The 23,326-nt window shown below is 54.9% G+C and overlaps 1 protein-coding gene across 11 annotated transcripts; it reads left to right on the forward strand.

Moving 5' to 3' along the window:
• The first annotated feature begins 4,787 nt into the window (after nucleotides 1–4,787).
• Nucleotides 4,788–20,991, forward strand: P2RX5 (purinergic receptor P2X 5). Of its 11 annotated transcripts, none has more exons than XM_063629701.1 (13): nucleotides 4,788–5,247; nucleotides 9,575–9,725; nucleotides 10,342–10,413; nucleotides 10,690–10,765; nucleotides 10,847–10,943; nucleotides 11,158–11,238; nucleotides 11,721–11,859; nucleotides 12,570–12,703; nucleotides 13,217–13,310; nucleotides 13,884–13,949; nucleotides 16,750–16,832; nucleotides 18,119–18,313; nucleotides 20,374–20,991. In XM_063629701.1, the coding sequence occupies exons 1-13, from the start codon at nucleotides 5,111–5,113 to the stop codon at nucleotides 20,381–20,383; spliced, it is 1,335 nt and encodes a 444-aa protein (XP_063485771.1). In that variant the 5' UTR covers nucleotides 4,788–5,110; the 3' UTR covers nucleotides 20,384–20,991. The 11 variants fall into 11 exon arrangements, with proteins under 11 accessions (XP_063485771.1, XP_055112154.1, XP_055112151.1 ...); XM_055256176.2 differs by having other exon boundaries at nucleotides 4,863–5,247; nucleotides 19,727–20,991; XM_055256173.2 differs by having other exon boundaries at nucleotides 4,961–5,247; nucleotides 11,601–11,859; nucleotides 19,727–20,991.
• The last annotated feature ends 2,335 nt before the right edge of the window (nucleotides 20,992–23,326 follow it).

Genomic DNA, 23,326 nt, shown 5'->3' on the forward strand with positions numbered 1-23,326 from the left:
GTCTCCACTCGACCCAGGAAGTCCAGCTGGTTTCACCTCTCACTAGCACTTTGGGAGGCCCAGGTGGGTGGATCACTTGAGGCCAGGAGTTCAAGACCAGCCTGACCAACATGGTGAAACCCCGTCTCTACTAAAAATACAAAAAAAATTAGCCAGGCATGGAGGTGTGTGCCTGTAGTCCCAGCTATTCGGGAGGCTGAGGCAGGAGAATCACTTGAGCCAGAGAGGCAGAGGTTGCAGTGAGCTGAGATTGCACCACTGCACTCCAGCCTGGGAGACAGAGCAAGACTCTGCCTCAAAAAAAGAAAAAAAGAGAGAAAATGTCTCTTTAGAAGTTCATTCTATAGTCCTCATCACTTCACTGCAGGTACCTTAAATCATCCAACTAGACCAGAGGTGTCCAATCTTTTGACTTCCCTGGGCCACATTGGAAAAAGAATTGTCTTGGGCCACACGTAAAATACACTCACACTAACAATAGCTGATGAGCTAAAAAAAAACAAAAAATTGCAAAAAAACCTCACAATGTTTTAACAAAGTTTGTGAATTTGTGTTGAGCCGCATTCAAAGCCGTCCTTGTGCCGAGGGTTAGACAAGCTTGAACTAGACAAAGGCTTGTGAATCAGACAACAACAGAACAACAGTCACTGCTCATCCCGTCCTTTATTTCAGGTGAACACGAAGGGATTATACTCATTATAGGGAAGCGTGATGTGGACTCCTGTGAGGGAGGAGAAGGAGGGGTGCCGTGGTGAGGCAGTGAGGTGGTTGTGACTGCTCTGAAGACCAGCCATTCGCCCTGGGCCCCTGGCTGGGGTGAGGGGAGTTTCTGGGGAGGCCTCAGGAAGCTTCCAATCATGGTGGAAGGCAGAGGAGGAGCTGGCATGTCACAGGGTGAGAGGCAGCAGGAGACAGAGGAGGAGGTACCAGGTCCTTTTAAACAACTAGCTCTCGTGTGAACTCCCAGAGGGAGAATTCACTCATTATCCGGGAGATAGCACCAAGCCATTCATAAAGAAGCCACACTTATGACCCAACACCGCCCACTAGGCCCCCCTCCAACATGGGAGGTCACATTTCAACATGCGATTTAGAGGAACACACATCCAAACTGTATCACTCGAAAGCAGCAGGCATTTTTCTCTCAAGTGGAGAATTCATCTTGGTTTTGGAAATGTCCCTGACTTGGAATTTTTTTTTTTTTTTTTTTTTTTTTTTGAGCCATTGTCTCACTGTGTCACCCAGGCTGGAGTGCAGTGGCACAGTCTCGGCTCACTGCAACCTCTGCCTCCCGAGTTCAAGCGATTCTCCTGCCTCAGCCTCCCCCAAGTAGCTGGAATTACAAGTGCCTTCCACCGTGCCTGGCTAATTTTTGTATTTTTAGTAGAGACGGGGTTTCACCATGTTGTTCAGGCTGGTCTCAAACTTCTGACCTCGTGATCTGCCCGCCTCAGCCTCCTAAAGTGCTGGGATTACAGGCGTGAGCCACAGTGCCCGGCCCTGACTTGGACTTTTAATAAGGCAGATGTAAAAAGCAAAGTCCTCGTCTCCCCATTGGGCACAATGGGTGTTTGGCATGTGCTTGTGAGGGCGGTGAGTTGGCCTCAGCCATGGGGAGATAGAATGCAGATACCAGGGCCACAGCTTGTAAGTGTTTTCCACATTGTTTTGACTGTGACCCACAGGAAGAAGTATATTCCACATCACAATGCCACACGTGGACACTCATACTTAAAACAAAAGTTTCACATAACACCAACACTTCCTTAAATACAGTAATATTTTCTATTTCTTTCTTTCTTTTTTTTTTTTTTTTGAGATGGAGTATCGCTCTGTCACCCAGGCTGGAGTGCAGTGGCGCGATCTTGGCTCACTGCAACCTCTGCCTCCTGGGCTCAAGTGATCCTCCTGCCTCAGCCTCCCAAGCAGCTGGGACCACAAGTATGCACGACCACATCCAGCTAATTTTTTATTTTTTGTATAGAAGGGGTCTCCCTATGTTGCCCAGGCTGGTCTTGAAGTCCTGGGCCCAAGCAGTCCTCCTGCCTTGGCCTCCCAAGGTGCTGGGATTAAAGGCATGAGCCACTGTGCCTGACCTGGCTAATTATATGTGTGTGTGTGTGTGAGTGTGTGTGTGTGTGTGTGTGTGTGTGTGTATATATATATATACAAAGTTTTGCTATGTTGCGCAGGCTGGTCTTGAACTCCTGAGCTCAAGCAATTCTCCTGCTTCAGCCTCCCAAAGTTCTGGGATTACAGGCATGAGCACCTGTGCCCAACCTATTTTTTTTTTATGCTGGTTGTCACCCAGTAATTTGATGTCATGCCTCACCAGTGGGTCTGGATCTAGTCTCTGAAGCTGTGCAGTAAGGGACCCCGTAAGGATGAGCCTGGTCCTGTCCCCGAGAGCCCTGTCCCCTCTAGATGCCCCTCATGTGGTCTCTAAAGCTTCAGGACAGTTCCGTCAGAAGTTGCAGCCTGGTCTTGGCTGTGCTGTGGGGAGTTCAGGAGGGGCTGCCTGTACTGGAGGGGAAGTCAGAGCAGAGCCCTTCTCTAAAGCCACAGTGGCAGTTAAGACAGGACATGGAGGGCAAGTGGCTGGCAGTTCAGCCTCTCCAGCAGCACTCAAAGGTTTGATGAATCAAGAACAGCAGAGTGCCTGGGACTACAGCTAGTGGTAGGCTCTGCTCTGGGGCCTCACTTACTCACTCCTTCCCTAATCCCCCCCGAAAAATGAAGGTCCTGGTCTCTAGAGACCCCTCCAAAGAACAAATGGGCCCTGGAACAAAACCTGGAGCTCCCTTGGGGAGTGGAGAGACTCAGTGTGGCACCATCTATGTGATGCTCATGTTGTCCTGGGTTGACGGGGAAGCTCTTCTCCAGGGCAGATGCAATTCAGGCAACTCTTGTGAGACTCTGAAAGTCCACCTCCCCTCTATACCTTACCCTGGAGCAGCACTGTCAGGGTGACGGGCATCTTCTTAGGTGTGATGTCACTCGGTGGCAGCTGCTTTGGTGAGCGTTGGAGCGCTGTGTCAGCAGGGGGCTGAGGAGGAGGCTGGCAGGAGAGCCAAGATGACTTCAGCCCCTAAAATTCTCAGTCATGACTGGGCTAGGGTGGAATCGAAATGCCCTCCCTGTTTAAAAAAAAAAATCAGGGCCACTTTTGTCCACTCATTCAATAATATGTCTAGAACTATTATGTGGCAGGCACAGGGACATAGAGAGATGTCCAAAGGCATGGTCCCTGCTGTCTGGGAGCTTCTGGTCCTAGCAGGGGACACAGTCACTAAGTTAACGAGATCCTATTGGATAGTGACAGGTGCTCTAAGGGAATAAGATGAGATAATAATGGGATAGAAAGTGGCTGGGCTGGGACCAGGGGCTACTTTGGGTGGGTGATAATAACATGCCTTTTTGAAGAAATGGCAGTTGAGTTGAAATGGATGAAAAGATGCAAAGATCCACGCTTCCCCAAATGACAGTTTGAGAGCAAAATACAGGTTCCCAGCCCCATCTTAGATTTCGTGAATGAAAATTTTAGGGACAGGGCCTAGGAATTTGCCTTTTTTTCTTCCAAATGATTCCCGTGTACTTTGAAACTGGAGACCTTCCTTGGGGCTTTTACTTTAGAATCACACTGGTGAATTTCAGGGTACCTTCCAATTCCCCGAGTCTGTGGCTTAGGGAAGGGAGCCTCTTTGTGTGTGAAAGCCAGGGGTAGGGAGAGGAGCAGGACTGCTTGTGGTCAGATTGCAGGATGCAGAAAATAAGCGTACGCAGCTCCTCACCACACCGCGCTCACCTAGGGCCCTACGTCTTTGGCTGTCAGGAGTTCTAAACCTGCCCCCCAGGAGGCCCTCCCTCATCCCACTCCCATTCCTGTTGAATTCCACATACTGAGAGGGTTGCAGTCATAGCTGCATGGATCAGCTCTAGTTCTTGTGCGTTGGGAACCATTCCAAACAGTTGGTACATGCGCACTCTCCAGGCATATTTTTAGGATCCTAGGGTGGGTTGCCTGTGTCTCCCCGCCCCCACCCCATCCGCCCTGAGTGTGGGACGGAGGTCTTCCTGCTGCCGGTACTGGGGACCTGCCTGACCACCGACTCTGCCGGAGTGTGGGCTTTTAAACCTGCAGCAGCTGCCGCAGTAGAAATGCGTATTAGTCACAGCAGACACAGGCAGCCTCAGGTGGGACAAGTCTTGTCTCTTCCAGCGTGTGGGCCCTCCCTCCCCCGCCCCACCCCGCCACGGAGCAAGAATGTATCTCCCTGGCAGGAGACCTGGCGCCAGGTGAATGGAGAAACCTGTTGTGTCCCCTTCCTTCCTCCCCTGGCCTCAGTTCCCCATCTATTCAATAGGAAGAACCCTTTGGGATTTCTTTGCGAGGAGAGAAAGAGGAATTTTGCTTTAAAAGCAGCCCTTTCCCGCCGTGCGCGGGGCTCACGCCTGTAATCCCAGCACTTTGGGAGGCCGAGGTGGGCGGATCACCTGAGGTCAGGTGTTCAAGACCAGCCAACATGGTGAAACCCCGTCTCTACTAAAAATACAAAAATTATCACGCCTGTAGTCCCAGCTACTCGGGAGGCTGAGGCAGGAGAATCGCTTGAACCCGGGAGGCGGAGGTAGCAGTGAGCTGAGATCGCACCACTGCACTCCAGCCTTGGCGACAGGGCGAGGCTCCGTCTCAAAAATAAATAAATAAATTTAAAATAAAATAAAAATAAGCCCTTCCCCCCTTTCACTTCCTCTTCTCCGCGATCGCTGCTTTCAGCTGGGCAACAGCACAGCGCGGTCCTGCGCATCCGGGGCTGCGCTCCCAGACCGGTGGCTGGGGAGGAGGTTGCAGGGGTGTCACTGTGTCAGGGGAGGAGGAGGAGGTGGAAGAGGTGGCGGCAAGGTCGCGGTCTGAGGTTCCGGTGCTCGCCAATAAAAGGCTGCCCCGTCCCACCCCCGCGCCCCGCAGCCCTGCTGGACACCCCGGGCTGCAGCTGGGCGGGCGCAGACGGGCCGAGGCGGGCGCCGGGCGCGCGGGGACCGAGGGACCGAGGGCTCCCCATGAGCGCACGTGGGCCGGGCGGTCCGCAAGCCCGGCTGAGAGCGCGCCATGGGGCAGGCCGGCTGCAAGGGGCTCTGCCTGTCGCTGTTCGACTACAAGACCGAGAAGTATGTCATCGCCAAGAACAAGAAGGTGGGCCTGCTGTACCGGCTGCTGCAGGCCTTCATCCTGTTGTACCTGGTCGTGTGAGTTCTCCGCGGACTTTTGGGAAGGCGGGGGAGGGGCAGGGCGGGTGCCAGCCGCCGCGTCCTTCTCCAGGGTCCTGGAATTCGCAGGCGTGCACGCGGTTTTCCCCGTAGTGGGGGTCTGTGAGCCTGCTTGCGGTGGGGGTCCTCTTCGGGTCCTCGGGTGTAGGAGTAGGGTGTAGAGAGGGGGCTCTCCACTCCCCCACTGGCGCTAGAGGTGATGAGAGGTGGGCAAGGGCCTTCTGGGTTCCTCGATTTATCAGGCTTTCCCTGCAGCTACTTCTCCCAGAGTCGGGTCCCCACGTGTTAGGGCCATGGGAAGGGGGCAGGGATGCCAGGGGGCTGGGTGGCAGCTGTCGCCCCAGGAGCCTCCTTGGGCCTTGGCCTGGCAGCTGACCCAGGCGCCGGCAGGTTATTTATAATCACAGGGTGTCACTGCCTACTCAGAGCTGGAGAAACTCATCAGCCCGGCATGTGCCTGAGCTCCCTTCCGGTCAGCTTGCCCCCCCGCGGCCAGCCTCTCTGGTGTCCAGCTGGGGGTCCTGCCCAGAGGCCTCTCTCTCTGCACCCAGCTCGGCCATCCTCATGCCACCTGGCAGGACCTGGCGCCACAAAGCCAAAGGGGCAACTTGTGGAGGCTGCTCTGCCAGGCGCCTTCAGAGCCCTGACCCCGGGGTGGGTGGGGGATGAGCAGGTGGAGGGGGAAAGCAGCGCTGGACAATGGGGATGCGCCTCATTCCACTCGTTCAGTAAATGCGGTGGAGTTCCTCCCGCTTCCTCCTGGGAGGGCAGCCCTGACGCCTGGCTGTCCCTCGGAGGTCCAGCAGTCCGCATTCTCTGAGCTGCATCCCCAGGCCCCTGGCCGCCTCCCACCTGAGCGGCCTCGTAGGCGCTGTGCTGTTCCTCAGCCAGGCCTGCCTGTCCTCCTCCACTCCCCTAGCATCGACTCAGCCCCCAGATCTGGGCTCTCCAGTAACTCCCTCTCCCTTCCTCCCTGGCCTTCCCACAGTGTAATTATTGGGCTAATTTGGGGGATCATTTGCCTAATGTCGCTGTCAGTCCGGGAATGCCCTAAGGGTGGGGCCCAGCAGCACTTAACTGTTTAGGGAATAGCTGTGAAATGAACGCGTGAATGAATAAATGGAGTTGCTTTGGCTTAAACAATAGAAATTTAATTCTCGCAGTCCTGGATGTGGAAATCTGAGATGAGGGTGGTAGCACGGTCCGGGGTCTCTGGGGGGCTCTCTCCTTGGCTTGCAGATGGCCACCCTCTCGCTGTGTCCTCACATGGCAGGGAAAGCAGGACATATTTGACTAAGTACAAGTATGAAAATTAGGAAACTGGCAGCCGGACGCTGTGGCTCATGCCTGTAATCCCAGCGCTTTGGGAGGCCGAGGCGGGTGGATCACCTGAGGTCAGGAGTTCGAGACCAGCCTGGCCAACATGGAGAAACCTTGTCTCTACTAAAAGCACAAAACAATTAGCCGGGCATGATAGTGGCGCCTGTGATCCCAGCTACTCAGGAGGCTGAGGCAGGAGAGTCTGTCTCTATGGATTTGCCTATTCTGGATATCTCGTATAAATGAAATTATATAGTATGTGGCCTTTTTTTTTTCTGGCTTCTTTTCACTTAGTGTCATGTTTTCAAGGCTCACCCATGTTGTGGCATCTATCAGCCCTCGATTCCTCTTTGTGGCTGATACTATCCCGCTGTGTGGGGCTGCCATATTGTGGTCATGCATTCATCAGCTGATGGACATTTGGATGGTTTTCACACCTCTGGGTGTGGTGGCTCATGCCTGTAACCCCAGCCCTTTGGTAGACCGCGGTGGGTGGATCACTTGAGGTCAAGAGTTCAAGGCTAGCCTGACCAACATGGTAAAACCCCGTCTCTACTAAAAATTCAAAAATTAGCTGGGTGTGGTGGCAAGTGCCTGTAATCTCAGCTACTCGCACCAGTGCTCCCCAGCCTGGGCAGCAGAGCGAGACTCTGTCTCAAAAAAAAAAGAAGAAGAAGAAGAATGCTTCTGAGAACATTCATGTGCAAGTTTTTTGTGTGGACATGTTTTCAAGTTTTTAATTTTTAATTTTTTTTTGAGATCGAGTTTTGCTCTTGTTGCCCAGGCTGGAGTGCAATGGCATGATCTCAGCTCACTACAACCTCCGCCTCCCGGGTTCAAGAGATTCTCCTGCCTCAGCCTCTGGATTAACTGGGATTACAGGCATGTGCCACCAAGCCTGGCTAATTTTTGTATTTTTTTAGTAGACACGGAGTTTCACCATGTTGGTCAGGCTGGTCTCGAACTCCTGACCTCAGGTGATCCACCCGCCTTGGCCTCCCAAAGTGCTGGGATTACAGGCGTGAGCCACTGTGCTTGGACATGTTCTCAATCTCTTGGGAATTTTCTAGCTTATGTGGTAACTCGATCCTTAACTTTTTGAGGAACTGCTAAACTGTTTTCTAAGATAGCTACCTCATTTTACATCCCTATCAGTGATATACGGGGGTTCTAATTTCTTCACAACCTCATCAACATCTGTTATCTGTAGAGTTTTTAAAAAATTATAGCCATCCTAGTGGAAGTGAAGTGGTGTTTTATTGTGGTTTTGATTTGCATTTCCCTAATGACCAATGGTGTTCAGCATCTTTTCATATGCTTAATTGGGCATTTGTGTATCTTTTTTTTTTTTTTTTTTTTGAGATGGAGTCTCGCTCTGTCCCCCAGCCTGGAGTGCAGTGGCACGATCTCAGCTCACTGCAAGCTCTGCCTCCCAGGTTCACGCCATTCTCCTGCCTCAGTGTCCCGAGTAGCTGGGACTACAGGCGCCTGCCACCACGCCCGGCTAATTTTTTGTATTCTTAGTAGAGACAGGGTTTCACCGTGTTAGCCAGGATGGTCTCGATCTCCTGACCTCGTGATCCTCCCGCCTCGGCCTCCCAAAGTGCTGGGATTACAGGCGTGAGCCACTGCACCCGACCTTTTTTTTTTTTTTTTTGAGAAATGTCTATTCAAATCCTTTGCTCATTTTTAAATTGGATTGTTTGCCTTTTTATTGTTACATTATAGGAGTTTTTTATGTCTTCTGGATACTAAACCCTTACCAGCTGCATTATTTCAAATGTTTTCTCCCATTCTGTGGGTTGTCTTTTCACTTTCTTGAGAGTGTCTTTTGATGCATGAACGTTTTAAATTTTTATGAAGTCCAACTTACCTATTTTTTCTTTTATTGCTTGTGTTTTTAGTGTCAACAAGTATGGGATTTGTACTCTTATTTCATTATTTTGTTGTTGTTTTTGAGGCTGGTTCTCACTCTGTCACCCAGGCTGGAGTGCAGTGGCACAATCATGGCTCATTGCAGCCTCGACCTCCCAGGCTCAAGGGATCCTCCCACCTCAGCCTCCCGAGTAGCTGGGATGACAGGCTGGTGCCACCATGCCTAGATTAGTTTTTCATTTTTCATAGAGATGGGGTCTCACTATGTTGCCCAGGCTGGTCTCAAGCGATCCTCCTGCTTTGGTCTCGGGAGTACAGGCGCGAGCCACCGTGCCTGGCCTGCACTCTTATTTCGTAGAATGCCCCTCAGTTTGGGTTTGTTTGAGGTCTCCTTGTGATTGGTTTCAGGTTAGGCACCATTTCATCTAACCACCATCACAACCCCAGAGGGAGGCGCTGTCACCCCATGTTATGTATGGGAAATTGGTTTGCCTGGGGTCACCAAACCAGTACGTGGCTGAGCTGGTTTCAGCCCAGGCTTGTCCACTTGAGGCCTCTGAGTGGACAGTGGTCTTTGCCTCTCTTTTTTTTTTTTTGAGACACAGTCTCACTCTGTCGCCCAGGCTGGAGTGCAGTGGCGCGATCTTGGCTCACTGCAAGCTCTGCCTCCCGGGTTCACGCCATTCTCCTGCCTCAGCCTCCTGAGTAGCTGGTACTACAGGTGCCCGCCACCATGCCTGGCTAGTTTTTTGTATTTTTTTTTTAGTAGAGACGGGGTTTCATCATGTTAGCCAGGATGGTCTCGATCTCCTGACCTCGTGATCTGCCTGCCTCGGATTATAGGCGTAAGCCACCGTGCCCGGCTGGTCTTTGCTTCTTTAGGGCCCCCATCTCTAGGGTTGCTTGTCGCCTCTGCTGCTTGCAGGACTGGGTTTCAGTCAGCAGTGGGAGCTGTGGCCCCTGCCCAGGAGCTGGTGGGACAGGTGGAGCCCTGAGCCTGCCCCACCTCAACTAGGAGTTGCTGTGACTGCTGCCCCACCCCCCAGGCCTGGGGAAGCTCCCTGAAGGCAGCAGTGTGGCTGATGCCCACGTACCGGCCCCCTTCCCACAGATGGGTGTTCCTGATAAAGAAGGGTTACCAAGACGTCGACACCTCCCTGCAGAGTGCTGTCATCACCAAAGTCAAGGGCGTGGCCTTCACCAACACCTCGGATCTCGGGCAGCGGATCTGGGATGTCGCCGACTATGTCATTCCAGCCCAGGTCTGAGTCCCCACCTAGCACTGCAGCCAGGGCTGTCAGGGCCTGCCTGGTTCGGGTGGGTCACACAGGAAGCTTCTTGGATACGCTGGGACCCCCATCTATCATCTCCCTTGGCCCAAGACACCTGCCAGGGCTTGCAGAGAGCGACCCTGTCCAGATCCTACCTCCCATGCCAAACCCCTGCCCTCTTTGACTGTGCCGGGGGCGACTGCTCTGTTCTATCTGAGTCTGTTGAGAACAAATGGGACCCAGAGAACTTTCAGGTCATTGTGAGTCAGGTGGGCTGGCACAGAGAACCCTCCTTCTAAGTCACTGCCTCTGGGAATAGCCCTCCAGCCTGTTCACAGTTGGCCAGGGCCAGGGCAGCCTGAGCCCTGCCCCTACTTCTCCTGGATCCTGGGGCAGTTGGGGTTTGTGAGTCTGGGGGAGATCTATCAATGGACTCTACTTGGGGACTGCGGGGTCCATGAGCAGATGGGCAGAGTCTACCAAGCTTGTGGCCCCATTATCCCCAATACCCAGGCAGAGGGACCACCCTCTTTCAGGTAACGCTGGGAAGGTGGGGTGGTCCTTAAGGGGCAGGAGGAGGTTCCTTAGTGCCTCTTTGGTTCCTTAGGGAGAGAACGTCTTTTTTGTGGTCACCAACCTGATTGTGACCCCCAACCAGCGGCAGGACGTCTGTGCTGAGGTTTGATTTGGTGAGGGGCCCTGGCGTGGAGGTGGGAGAGCCACCGGCAGTGGTTGGGGTCTACTCTCTTCTGAAGCAAGGGTGGCTGTCCACTCCAAGGGTCTCGGGAGGCTGTGTGCACCCGTGTGTGGTTCCTGCATTGTATGGGGGAGAAGCAGATTCTCAAAGTGTGTGTGGGCCAGGCCAAAGAAGAACCCCTATTCTAACTCCCGGAGTGGGACCCGGCTCTGAGCTGGGGGGATCCCCCCCATCCAGGTGCCCCTTCTCTCCCGGCAGAATGAAGGCATTCCTGATGGCGTGTGCTCCAAGGACAGTGACTGCCACCCTGGGGAGGCAGTTACAGCTGGAAATGGTGAGGGCCTGGAGCAGCCAGGGGCTGAAGGAGGACTTGGAGTGGGAGGCTCCTGGCATTGATCCTGTCCCACCCCTGCAGGAGTGAAGACCGGCCGCTGCCTGCGGAGAGACAACTCGGCCAGGGGCACCTGTGAGATCTTTGCCTGGTGCCCGTTGGAGACAAGCTCCAGGCCGGAGTGAGTGGCTGCAGCCTCGGGACCCTGAGGGGTTTCCCGGCCCCGGGCGGTGGGTCCCAGCGTTTCCCGGCCCCGCGCGGTGGGTCCCAGCAAATTAACTGTCCTGGACAGAGGCTCCAGGGGACCCAAGGAACAGGCCTCACACTGGCCCAGGCCTCGGGGAGGGGTACAGGGGTGGGGCCTCCTGGACAGGCTGTTCTGGGTTGGTTTTCAGGGAGCCATTCCTGAAGGAGGCCGAAGACTTCACCATTTTCATAAAGAACCACATCCGTTTCCCCAAATTCAACTTCTCCAAGTATGTGGGCTTGGCCACTGGGGGCAGGGGTGGGCCTTGGTCCATGAGGGGCCTGGGCTGGCACTCCGCGGGTCTGTGCCTGGGGGGTGTGTGTGTGCGCGCACATGTGCATGTGTGTGTGCGTGTGCGTGTGTGTGCATGTGTGTGCATGCGTGTGTGTGCGTGTGTGCACGCAGGTGTGTGCGCGCATATGTGCGTGTATGTGTGTGTGTGCGTGCATGTGTGTGCGTGTGTGTGCGTGTGCGTGCACAGGTGTGTGTTCGTGTGTGCATGTGTGCATGCATGTGTGCGTGTGTGTGTGTAATGTCTGCATGTGAATAAACAGTGGGTGGCACTGGGGTACCCCTTCCCCTGCTGTAAAGTAGGGTGCTGCTGCAGGGAGCTGTCAGCGCTCAGGTTGGTGAGGGACCGAGTGACTCCTGGCCAGGCCCGGGAACATCAAGTCTTACTTCACTTCTCGGCCGCCCGTGGCCTTCACCCAGGAGCAATGTGATAGACGTCAAGGACAGATCTTTCCTGAAATCATGCCACTTTGGCCCCAAGAACCACTACTGCCCCATCTTCCGACTGGGCTCCGTGATCCGCTGGGCTGGGAGCGACTTCCAGGATATAGCCCTGGAGGTGGGTGGGGTGCACGCAGGGAGCCCTCCCTGAGGGCCTGGGGGCGCTGGGACTGGCTCTGGGACGAAGAAGGTGTGGACGGGGACTCGTGGGGCGAGGGTGGCCCTGCAAAGTCACCTGCCCCCAGGGACTCACTGTTTTCAGAATTGGCTGTGGCACACAGGCAGACTGTGGCAACAGGCGAGGGTGGCCCTGCAAAGTCACCTGCCCCCAGGGAGTGTTTTCAGAATTGGCTGTGGCACACAGGCCGACTGTGGCAGTGGGCGAGGGGGGTCCTGCAAAGTCACTTGCCCCCAGGGACTCAGTGTTTTCAGAATTGGCTGTGGCAGCACTCAGACCATGGGCACTCAGTGAGAGCCAGACCTGGCACCTGCTGTGCAGTTCTGAGTCCTTGGGGCACCAGCTGAAGCTGAGGCAGAAGGAGCCCCTTTGGCACATCCTGGCTGGAGTGTGAAGTGCCTGTCCAGAGACGCCCACCCTGGGCAGCTCCCTTCTCCCTGAAGAATGAGGGAGGCAGCCCTGGGGCTGGGGCGATGCAGTGTTCTCAGCCACTCCATGGGGGGACTAAGCCTCCCGGAGGGGGGTCTTGAGGGGCTGACCTCGAGCCCGAGCACCTCCTCCTATTGTCCAGTGCTAGTGAAGGGCTGGCCTGGGATGCTGTCCGTCTCTGGAAAGCTCTGTGTGCTGACCCTCATCTCTCTTTTATCAAGGGTGGTGTGATAGGAATTAATATTGAATGGAACTGTGATCTTGATAAAGCTGCCTCTGAGTGCCACCCTCACTATTCTTTTAGCCGTCTGGACAATAAGCTTTCAAAGTCTGTCTCCTCCGGGTACAACTTCAGGTAACCGCTGCCTTGTGCCCCCTTGTGACCTGACCATGATCAGTGGCACTCCTCTGGGTGCCAGCACTATGAGTTCTCTTCCTGGGGGTGGGCGTCAGAGTGGGAGGTGCAGGGACAGATGGCCCAGGAGAGGTGTGGACCCCAGCAGAACGGCCAGCGACCGAAGCTGGGGGTGCCTCTGGGAGAGGAGAGCATATGTTCTTGCTGTTCTCTCCGTGAAGCCAAGTCTTGCTGCCTCTGCTGCATCCTTTCCATCTGTGCTTTGGCGACCCAGGGGTTGCTCAGAGTAGGGTGGGGAAGCCCTTGCTCCTCAGGGAATGGCTGGCAGGGATTTCAAAGAGCTGGATGTGTCTTTGTTTTTGGCTCAGTGAGAAGGTCTGCAAGCGGCTCCTGGGGCTGCTGAGAGTCAGGGTCCCGGGAGTCCTTCTATGTCCCCAGAGCAGCCACATCGGTGCTGCCAAAAGAGGGAAGGCCAGGCAGGCTGAGGCCTCCCCTGGGCCCTGTCTCCCTCAGATTTGCCAGATATTACCGAGACGCAGCCGGGGTGGAGTTCCGCACCCTGATGAAAGCCTACGGCATCCGCTTTGACGTGATGGTGAATGGCAAGGTGTGTGCGCCTTCTCGTGTTCCGAGGCTGGGCGGGGGACGTTGGGAGGGTCCCTGGGGGCCCTGCTGTGCCTTCTCCTGTTCTGAGGCTGGTTGGGGGGCGGGGGACGTTGGGAGGGTCCCTGGGGGCCCTGCTGTGCCTTCTCCTGTTCTGAGGCTGGTTGGGGGGCGGGGGACGTTGGGAGGGTCCCTGGGGGCCCTGCTGTGCCTTCTCCTGTTCTGAGGCTGGTTGGGGGGCGGGGGACATTGGGAAGGTCCCTGGGGGTCCCGCTGTGCGTTCTCCTGTTCTGAGGCTGGTTGGGGGGTGGGGGACATTGGGAAGGTCCCTGGGGGTCCCGCTGTGCGTTCTCCTGTTCTGAGGCTGGTTGGGGGGTGGGGGACATTGGGAAGGTCCCTGGGGGTCCCGCTGTGTGTTCTCCTGTTCTGAGGCTGGTTGGGGGGTGGGGGACATTGGGAAGGTCCCTGGGGGTCCCGCTGTGCGTTCTCCTGTTCTGAGGCTTGGCGGTGGGGGCGGTGGGGGACGTTGGGAGGGTCCCTGGGGGCCCCGCTCACTCGCCTTGTCTGTATCTTCCAGGCAGGGAAGTTCAGCATCATTCCCACCATCATCAACGTGGGCTCTGGGGTGGCACTAATGGGTGCTGTGAGTACCCCCCTCCCTCCCCGCTTCCCACCCTTTCTCCGGCGGCCGCACTGGCAGGGAGGGGGAGGCCACTGTTCAGAAGGAACATGTCCCAGTGCCCCCAGAAAGAACCAGAGCTGGCAAGATCAGAATGGGCACGGGAAAAGAAGGCTTTCTGGGATTTCACGCTCTGCCAGCTGTCCCCAGGTAGCAGTGACAGCCCGAGTCTCTTTCCGGAGCGAGGGAGGCATGTGCCAGTAGCTCTGCAGCTGTGGGTGGGTTTAGGTCAGTCCCCAGCCAAGGCGTGGCTGGGATATCCCTGGGATCCCAGGTGAGTCCCTGAACTTCTAAAGTCTCCATCTCTACTCCTGCTAAAAGAGGGCAGGATTAGGCCGGGCGCAGTGACTCACACTTGTAATCCCAATGCTTTGGGAGGGCGAGGCAGGTGGATCACCTGAGGTTGGGAGTTCAAGACCAGCCTGACCAACATGGAGAAACCCCATCTCTACTAAAAATACAAAAATTAGTTGGGTGTGGTGGCACATGCTTGTAATCCCAGCTACTCAGGAGGCTGAGGCAGGAGGTGGAGGTGTGGTGAGCCCAGATTGCACCATTGCACTCCAGCCTGGACAACAAGAGCAAAACTCCATCTCCAAAAAAAAAAAGAGGGCAGGATTAGGCTGCAGACAGTTTCTTGGCCTGGGTGCTGCTGACTTTTTGGGTCGGATAATTCTGTGTTGTGGTCTTACGCACATCCTTTGACATACGCTTAAACATTCCACAATGCACAGAGGGCTGTGCTGGGTGTTGTAGGATGTTTTCGTTTGTTTTGTTTGTTTTGTTTTCTATTTCATATTTCACACTTTTCCAGTCTGATACTATTTATCTTCCCAGACCCTGAGGATGTTGATTTCAGAGACAGGGTCTTGCTCTGTTACCCAGGCTGGAGTGCAGTGGCATGATCATGGCTCACTGCAGTCTTGAACTCCTGGGCTCAAGTGATCCTCCCACCTCAGCCTCCCCACTAGCCAGGGCTGCAGGTGCACCACCACGTGTGGCTAATTTTTAATTTTTTTGTAGAAATGGGGTCTCACTATGTTGGCCAGGCTGATCTTGAACTCCTGGGCTCAGGCAATCCTCTGGCATTGGCCTCCCAAAGTGCTGGGATTACGGGCGTGAGCCACCGCGCCCAGCCCATTGTAGGATGTCTAAGAGTGTTCCTGGTTTCCACCCACTAGATGTCAGGGGCACCCTCCCCTGCAGTTGTGATGGAGCAAAATCCCAGCTGGCTGAGAACCACCCGACTGAAAGGTTGAGAGGCAGGGAAGACGGCCCTGTGACTCTTCCTTAGAGGTGGCCCTTCAGCGGGGCCACGAGGGGCTCACAGGGGAGGAGATGCAGGGGCTGAGGGCAGGGAGAGGTGTCCTGAGTCTGCACTGCCCCGTGGTCCTTCTGGAGTTTTTGAGAGCCATGGAAGTGGTCAGTGCTCATCCCGGCAGGTCCCTTTCCCAGGTTTCCGGTGGCCTCTTCCCTCATTCCTCTGCCTGTGCATGCAAGACAGCCCCACTGGAGAAGTCCATCGGGACCCAGGGGTGACTTTTGTTGAGGCCGGGAAAATTGTGTCCCGTACTAGGACTCAGAGAGCACACTCCTGGGAGGGGGTCAAGAAAAGTGAGCCCCACATGGATCCCTACCTGCAGACAGTCACTGGGAGGGTCCCGGATGTTTGCACCTGTTACTTTCTTAGAGAAGGCCCACCTTCAGCTATCACTTTTTTTTTTCTTTTTTTCTTTTTCTTTTTTGAGACGGAGTCTCATTCTGTTGCCCAGGCTGGAGTGCAATGGCATGCTCTTGGCTCACTGCAGCCTCTGCCTCCCAGCCTCAAGCAATTCTTCTGCCTCAGTCTCCTGAGTAGCTGGGATTACAGTCGTGCTCCACTACACCCAGTTAATTTTTGTATTTTTTAGTAGAGACGGGGTTTCACCGTGTTGGCCAGGCTGGTCTCGAACTCCTGGCCTCAGGTGGTCTGCCTGCCTTGGCCTCCCAAAGTGCTGGGATTACAGGCGTGAGCCACCGCACGTGGCACCCATCATCTTTCTTTGACCATAGCGTCCTTGTTAGTTAGAACCCTTCCAACCTATCTCACACTGACTACCACAGGGATCTTTCTAAATGCCAAAATTTGGGCTGTGGTGCCTCTGCCTCACCTAAAGGATGAGGAACGATGCCTCGGAAACATTCTAAGAAGCCTAACAGGCCAGTCCCCATCCCCTTCTCCAGAAGCACCTCCTCTCTTCCCGCACAGGCCCTGCGGCATTTCCCGGGTGCAACAGGCTTGTTCCTCCCTCCATGATGTCCTTCCACCTCTTTAGTCCTTAAGGACTGAATAGGGACCCTCCCCCGGCTGAGTCAAGTCCTCTCTGGGTCATCATCGACACGCCTGTCTCCTGCACCAGAGGGGGAGTCCCCAGGAGGTCTCTCTTGTCCAGATCCTCTCTGTACTTCGGCGCAGACCCTGGCACGTGCTGGGTGCCCAGCAAATGTGTTGAAGGAACGATTGGATGGGGTCTGGGTGGTGCGGGGTCGGGGAGTGCCTGGCCTATGGGATCGGGGGAGCTCCAGTCCAGCTTGAGCTCCACCGTGGACCAGCTCTGTGGTCTCGGACAAGGGTGCCCCTTGCTGAGCCCAGTTTCCTCATCTGTTAAATGGGGACAGTGATGCCTCCCTTAGGGGCTGTTGCAGGATCGAAGGGGCGAAGTGCCCCAAATGAACAGTGCTCTCAGAGGTCTAGGATTCTGAATCAGGGACCCCTCTTTTGCAGGGTGCTTTCTTCTGCGACCTGGTACTCATCTACCTCATCAAAAAGAGAGAGTTTTACCGCGACAAGAAGTACGAGGAAGTGAGGTCAGTTCTGCTTCCAGGCCGGCGGCCCAAGGGCAGCCCTGTGGAGCACCCGCATGGCTTCGAGCCTCTGCCCTGATGTGATATTGATGGCTGGGGTGTGAGGCAGGGGCTGGAGGGCCCGGGGAGGAGAGGAGTTCTGAGTCGTGCTCCGCAGAACCGGATTCGGCCTCGGCAGCAGCGGGAGGGGAGGGCGCTGTGGGCCACGAGGCGGGAGACAGTTCACAGGTTCCACCTGATTCTGGGCAAGCCCCAGGCCTCCTTGGGCCTCGGTTTCTCTATCTGGGAGATGACGGAGTTGGTTTATGAATCAAATGGTGTCTGCAGCACTTCTGCTTTGGGATTCTTGGACTTGGTGGTGCTGATGCGCTGGGGCTGAGGGAAGCTGGAGTAGTAAAGGAAAGAAAAGCGGGTATTTTCTTTTTTTTTTTTTTTTTTTTTTTTTTTTTTTGAGACGGAGTCTCGCTCTGTTGCCCAGGCTGGAGTGCAGTGGCGCAATCTCTGCTCACTGCAAGCTCCGGCTCCCGGGTTCACGCCATTCTCCTGCCTCAGCCTCCCGAGTAGCTGGGACTACAGGCGCCCGCCAACACACCCGGCTAATTTTTTGTATTTTTAGTAGAGACGGGGTTTCACCGTGTTAGCCAGGATGGTCTCGATCTCCTGACCTCGTGATCCGCCCGCCTCGGCCTCCCAAAGTGCTGGGATTACAGGCTTGAGCCACCGCGCCCGGCCTAAAAGCGGGTATTTTCTTCCACACGGAGGCTGTTTCTGGAGTTTCCTGGGCCCTGGGTTCGGTGGGGTGTGTGTGTTCACAGCGGCAGAGCACAGCATGGGTGGGGAATCCTGAGGACTGTGGAAGGGCGGGAAGGGGAAGGGGCTGTGGCTTCGGCCTTTGGGGAAGGCTTTCTGGAGAAGCAGGGATCAGAATGGGAATTGGGACAGACACCTTAGTACTCCCTCAGCGCTCCCACAGCCTGGGACAGTGGGTGCAGGGTCTGCCTGTGTCATTCGCCTTACTGCACTCCAGCTGCGGCCTGAACCCCAGCCCTGGGTTATAGGGTGCGCCCTGACCCCGGCCGCAGGCTGAACCCCAACCACAGTCCTGACTGTGCTGCTGGAGGATGCAGGGTGGAGGGAGCAGGGTGGATGAAGCAGGGTGGAGGACGCAGGGTGGAGGACGCAGGGTGGTGGCCTGCAGGGCGAGGGATTCTTCAAGGCCCACCCCGCCCGTCTCAGCGGGGAGGCAGCCTGCATTGCCGTCCCAGGTGAACAGATTGTATCTTGTGCAGGGGCCTAGAAGACAGTGCCCAGGAGGCTGAGGACGAGGCATCCGGGCTGGGACTGTCTGAGCAGCTCACATCTGGGCCGGGGCTGCTGGGAGTACCAGAGCAGCAGGAGCTGCAGGAGCCGCCTGAGGCGAAGCGTGGAAGCAGCAGCCAGAAGGGGAACGGATCTGTGTGCCCGCAGCTCCTGGAGCCCCGCAGGTGAGGCCACTGCTAGGCAGAGAGCCCGAGAACTGGGTCCTGCAGGGAGGCGTCCCCAATGGGGGCTTCTCATGCCTGGCAGCACCAGTGGACCCCTCTGCTCTGGGGTGACCTGGCCACAAGGCAGGACATCTAGGAACTGGGAGAGCCTGTGTGGGAAGGGGCTGGTGCTTTACCCCCCAAGGTCCCCCTTAGCTCCCGAGGCCCTGGGTGGTTAGGGGTGCGTGCTGTGCCATGCCGGCACTCAGATGATAACAGCGTGCTGTTCCACAGCACTCACTCTCTGCCCAGAACCCCTCTGTACTCTCTGTATTTGTTAACTCATGTAATCAAGTGAATGAGGTAGACGCCGATCTTCCCTATTTTACAAATGAGGAAGCTGAGGCACAGAAAGGCTCAGTAATTTGCTCAAGTCACACAGCTGGTGAATGGCAGCGCTGGGATTTGAATCTCGGCAGTGTCTGTAGGATGCGGTTCTCCTGAGTTACTCTGCCTTCGCCGAACATCTCTGTGCTCAGATGACCCCCCCTCAATCCCTCTTCTGTGTGCAATTCTGGGGCTGCCCTGGCCTCGGGAGGGTGCTGGCCGTGCTGCCAGGCGGGTCCTCGGGCCGTGCTTTCTGGGGGCGCTGGCTTCTCTGCAGACGGGGCTCAGCCTGTGTGGGGAGGGCGTCTGGCTGGGTGGGGGGCCTGTCCCGGGCCTGCTCTGCGTCTGCCTTGCGGAGTGCCTGTGCAGTGAGCAGGTGCCTGGCCCTCCCTGTGCCTTGTTTTCCCTTTTTTCCCCTCCCAGTGGGGGCTGGACACCTCCCGCTCAGTCAGACTGGGGTTCTGTGACTCTCTTGCCAACCACACCCCAGGTACTCACTGACCTTGGTGGCCTTTCTCCTGGCCCAGCTTTTGTTCCTTGCTGGTTCAGGAATTGGCAGTGTTCAGCTGGGAGCTGGGCCCGGGCAGGGAAGGAGCGAGAAATAGACTGGGCTGGAGAAGAGTGAAGAGAGAGAGGCAGGGGCTGCAGCAGTGGGGTACGGAAGCTGGAGGCTAGGGGTCCGTATGGGGTAGGCCCAGAGCCTGGCAGCCCGCCTGTGCTCCCTGAGCTGACTCTTACTTCCTGGGCGCTCACTTGAGCTCCTATTCTGAGCAAGCGGGAAGCCCGACCACCTGGCTTGTCTTGGCTGAGCCTCGCTGCGGCTGTGGGAGGCTCCGGACTCACAGGCCCAGACTCCAGCTGCCCCTGCAATTGCTGCTGCTCCTTGCCAGGGCAACTCCAGAGGCTTCTGCCCGAGCATCTGCGTGCTGGGCTTCCGCAGGAACCCTGCCTCCCTGCCAGGAGTGTTGCTGCCTCCGGTGAGGCTGGCCTACCTACCGGCTCCCAACAGTCCTCTGTGCCCTGTGCGCCCCTCCCGCCTACACACAGGTCTGGCCATTTGCAGAATGCACAGGTGAATTTGGAGCAGCTGCAGACAGTGGAGACGTAGCCAGGGCTGTTGGCTACCAGCCTTATCGCTGAAGACGTTGGGGCCAGAACCACCCGCAGCTCTGAACTGGGAAGAGGAGTCTGTGCCTGCATGACACAGGGGCTTCCGGGCGCAGTCATCTCTCCTGAACTTTGGGGTCTTTTTTTTTTTTTTTTTTTGAGACGGAGTCTCGCTCTGTCCCCCAGGCTGGAGTGCAGTGGCGCGATCTCGGCTCACTGCAAGCTGTGCCTCCCGGGTTCACGCCATTCTCCTGCCTCAGCCTCTCCGGGTAGCTGGGACTACAGGCGCCTGCCACCACGCCCGGCTAATTTTTTTTGCATTTTTAGTAGAGATGGAGTTTCGCTGTGTTAATCAGGATGGTCTCGATCTCCTGACCTCGTGATCCGCCCACCCTCCCAAAGTGCTGGGATTACAGGCATGAGCCACCGCGCCTGGCCGGAAACTGGCTTTGAAATGGGGAGAAGTGAAGCATGAACTGAAGCTCCTCTCAGACTTGGGAAGGCCCTTCTCCCTGGGCACTGGTTGCCTCACTGGGAAGAGGAGAGTGCCAGCCTCTCAAGAGCTCGTTTCTGTTCTGATATTCCAGGAGCACGTGAATTGCCTCTGCTTACGTTCAGGCCCTATCCTAAACCCAGCCGTCTAGCACCGAGGGATCCCATGCCTTTGGGAATGCCATGATGCTGCCCAACGGGAAATTTGTACATTGGGTGCTATCAATGTCACATCACAGGGACCAGCCATGAAAGAGCAAAGTGACCTCCACGTCTGATGCTGGGGGCATCAGGACGGACCCATCATGGCTGTCTTTTTGCCCCACCCCCTGCCGTCAGTTCTTCCTTTCTCCGTGGCTGGCTTCCCGCACTAGGGAATGGGTTGTAAATGGGGAACATGGCTTCCTTCCCGAGTCCTTGAGCACCTCAGCTAAGGACTGCAGTGCCCTGTGGAGTTCCCGGATTACCTCACTGGGAATGGCATCGTGCGTGTCCCGAAAAGGGCTCCAGTTGGTTCCACACCACTCCCCTCTCCAAGTGCCGCCACTTCCCTCAGAGCATACTCTCCAGTGGATCCAAGGACTCTCTCTCCTAAAGACACCACCTTCCTGCCAGCTGTTTGCCCTTAGGCCAGTACTCTGGGACCTGCCCAATGTATGTATTCTCTGACACTCTCATTTGGTCATAAAACAATAAATGGTGTCAATTTCAAACGTGTCCTGATTTTTTTCTCTTCATGTTTACCCGTTTTTTTTTTTTTTTTTGAGATGGAGTCTCGCTCTGTAGCCCAGGATGGAGTGCAGTGGCACGACCTCAGCTCACTGCAGCCTCTGCCTCTCAGGCTCAAGTGATTCTTCTGCCTCAGCCTCCTGAGTAGCAGGGATTACAGGAGTGCACCACCACGCCCGGCTAATTTTTTTTTGTATTTTTAGTAGAGACGGGGTTTCACCATGTTGGTCAGGCTGGTCTTGAACTCCTGACCTTGTGATCCGCCCACCTCGGCCTCCCAAAGTACTAGGATTACAGGCGACAGCCACCGCGCCTGGCCCATTTTTACCAGCATTTTAAAGGAAAATGTAAGAAGGCAAGATCAAAAGAGGCAGACACAAGAAACAATTAGTAAGCAATATATATGTTCCTCATTATCTTGCAAAGAAATTCAAATTATGGAAATGCTTTAAATGAACAACTATTAAAATTATAGACTAGGAAGGCACTGATAAAACTGGTACTTTTCATTCAATTAATGTAATCCAACACAACTCTGGAAGTCACTTGGAATCAAATTTTTATCCTCTGCCGTATGAACTTATTAAATTTCTCAAAACAATATAAATGCAGACATTCATTGGAGTATTTTTTATAGTAGTGAACATTTCAAACCTACTGCCCAACGATAGGGAAATGGTTAAGTACATCAGCTCACTTACCCCTCTTCCTTTTTCCTCCTCTCCCACCGGGCCGAGGACTCCCTCTGCTTCTCCCTTACACCGGGACTGAACCTTTCCTTCCCACTCAGAGGAGGTTCTGAGCACTGAGGTGGGCAAACCCCTGAGGATTTTCAGTGGGGGCAGAGAAAGGGCTCACTGGGATGGGGGGCAACACTATGGCCTCAGCTTCTCCTTGGTGTCGTGTGCATGTGTTCCTGAAGCCGAAACGGGATTTAACAGGTCTGGGTGCCAGATCCATTTCTGTGACTAGCCATGGGCTATCTATGATCTGTCAAAAGAGGACTTGGATTCGAGCTCTCAGATCCCCTTCCAATCTAAAACAGATTCTTTTTTTTTAAAAATCCAAATGTGATTACATCACTTCAGACTAAAAACTTCCAAAGGCTTCCCCCATTTGCTCTGAGGATAAGGCCAGGGCAAATGGGAGCTCACTGCAGCCTCAACCTCCTGGGCTCAAGTGATCTTCATCTTCTCATTCCGGCCTCCTGAGTAGCTGGACTACAGGCACATGCCACCACAGCTGGCTAATTAAATGTTTTTTTGTAGAGATGGGCATCTCACTATGTTGCCCAGGCTGGTCTTGATCTCCTGGGCTCAAGCCTTGGCCTCCCAAAGTGCTGGGATCACAGCATGAGCCACTACACTCAGGCAATTACCATAATTCTAATGCAATATTTATTCCTCAATTAAACAAATGCGTTTTATTATTTACTTATTTATTTATTTTTTTGAGATGGAGTTTCACTCATTGCCCAGGCTGGAGTGCAATGGCACGATCTTGGCTCACCGCAACCTCCGCCTCCCAGGTTCAAGCGATTCTCCTGCCTCAGCCTTCCTAGTAGCTGGGATTACAGGCATGCGCCACCACGCCCAGCTAATTTTGTATTTTTAGTAGAGATGGGGTTTCTCCATGTTGGTCAGGCTGGTTTCGAACTCCTGACCTCAGGTGATCCGCCCACTTCGGCCTCCCAAAATGCTGCGATTACAGGCATGAGCCACTGTGCTCGGCCACAAATGCGTTTTATTCTAAGATAACCCTCCTGACAAGAAGGGATCATGGGTTAACACATGGAGGTGTTTACACCCTAAACCAGCCCAAAGTTCAACTTAAATGTCCAAACAAATTTTTTTTTTTTTTTTGAGATGGAACCGTGCTGTCACCCAGGCTGGAGTGCAGTGGTGTGATCTTGGCTAACTGCAACCTCCACCTCTGGGTTCAAGCGATTCTCCTGCCTCAGCCACCCAATAGCTGGGATTACAGGTGCCCGCCACCACACCTGGCTAATTTTTGCATCTTATTTTTAGTAGAGGTGGGGTTTCGCCATGTTGGGCCAGGCTTGTCTCCTACTCCTGACCTCAGGTGATCTGCCTGCCGTCGGCCTCCCAAAGTGCTGGGATTACAGGCGTGAGCCACTGTGCCCGGCCTAAATGTCCAATGTTTAATCTTCCCTAGACATATTCTAAAAAATACAGCTTGACTTTATTTTTTCTTATGGAAGAGACTGTCACTAAATGAAATGGAACTAAAATGACACCATATATACCTGAAAGTAGTGGTTAGTGGGAGGGAACGCTGGCCTGTGAAAGGTACACCCAG

Source organism: Symphalangus syndactylus, chromosome 20 (genome assembly GCF_028878055.3).
Source record: "Symphalangus syndactylus isolate Jambi chromosome 20, NHGRI_mSymSyn1-v2.1_pri, whole genome shotgun sequence".
Classification (NCBI taxonomy): Eukaryota; Metazoa; Chordata; class Mammalia; order Primates; family Hylobatidae; genus Symphalangus; species Symphalangus syndactylus.

What these genes read in the sequence shown, in the direction of transcription:
- P2RX5 (XM_055256173.2), top strand. Translation starts at nt 5,111, where the DNA reads ATGGGGCAGGCCGGCTGCAAGGGGCTCTGCCTGTCGCTGTTCGACTAC. An exon ending in GGGTGGCACTAATGGGTGCT is followed by an intron (nt 13,950 to 16,749) that starts GTGAGTACCCCC and finishes CCTCTTTTGCAG; the next exon opens with GGTGCTTTCTTCTGCGACCT. An exon ending in AAGAAGTACGAGGAAGTGAG is followed by an intron (nt 16,833 to 18,118) that starts GTCAGTTCTGCT and finishes TATCTTGTGCAG; the next exon opens with GGGCCTAGAAGACAGTGCCC.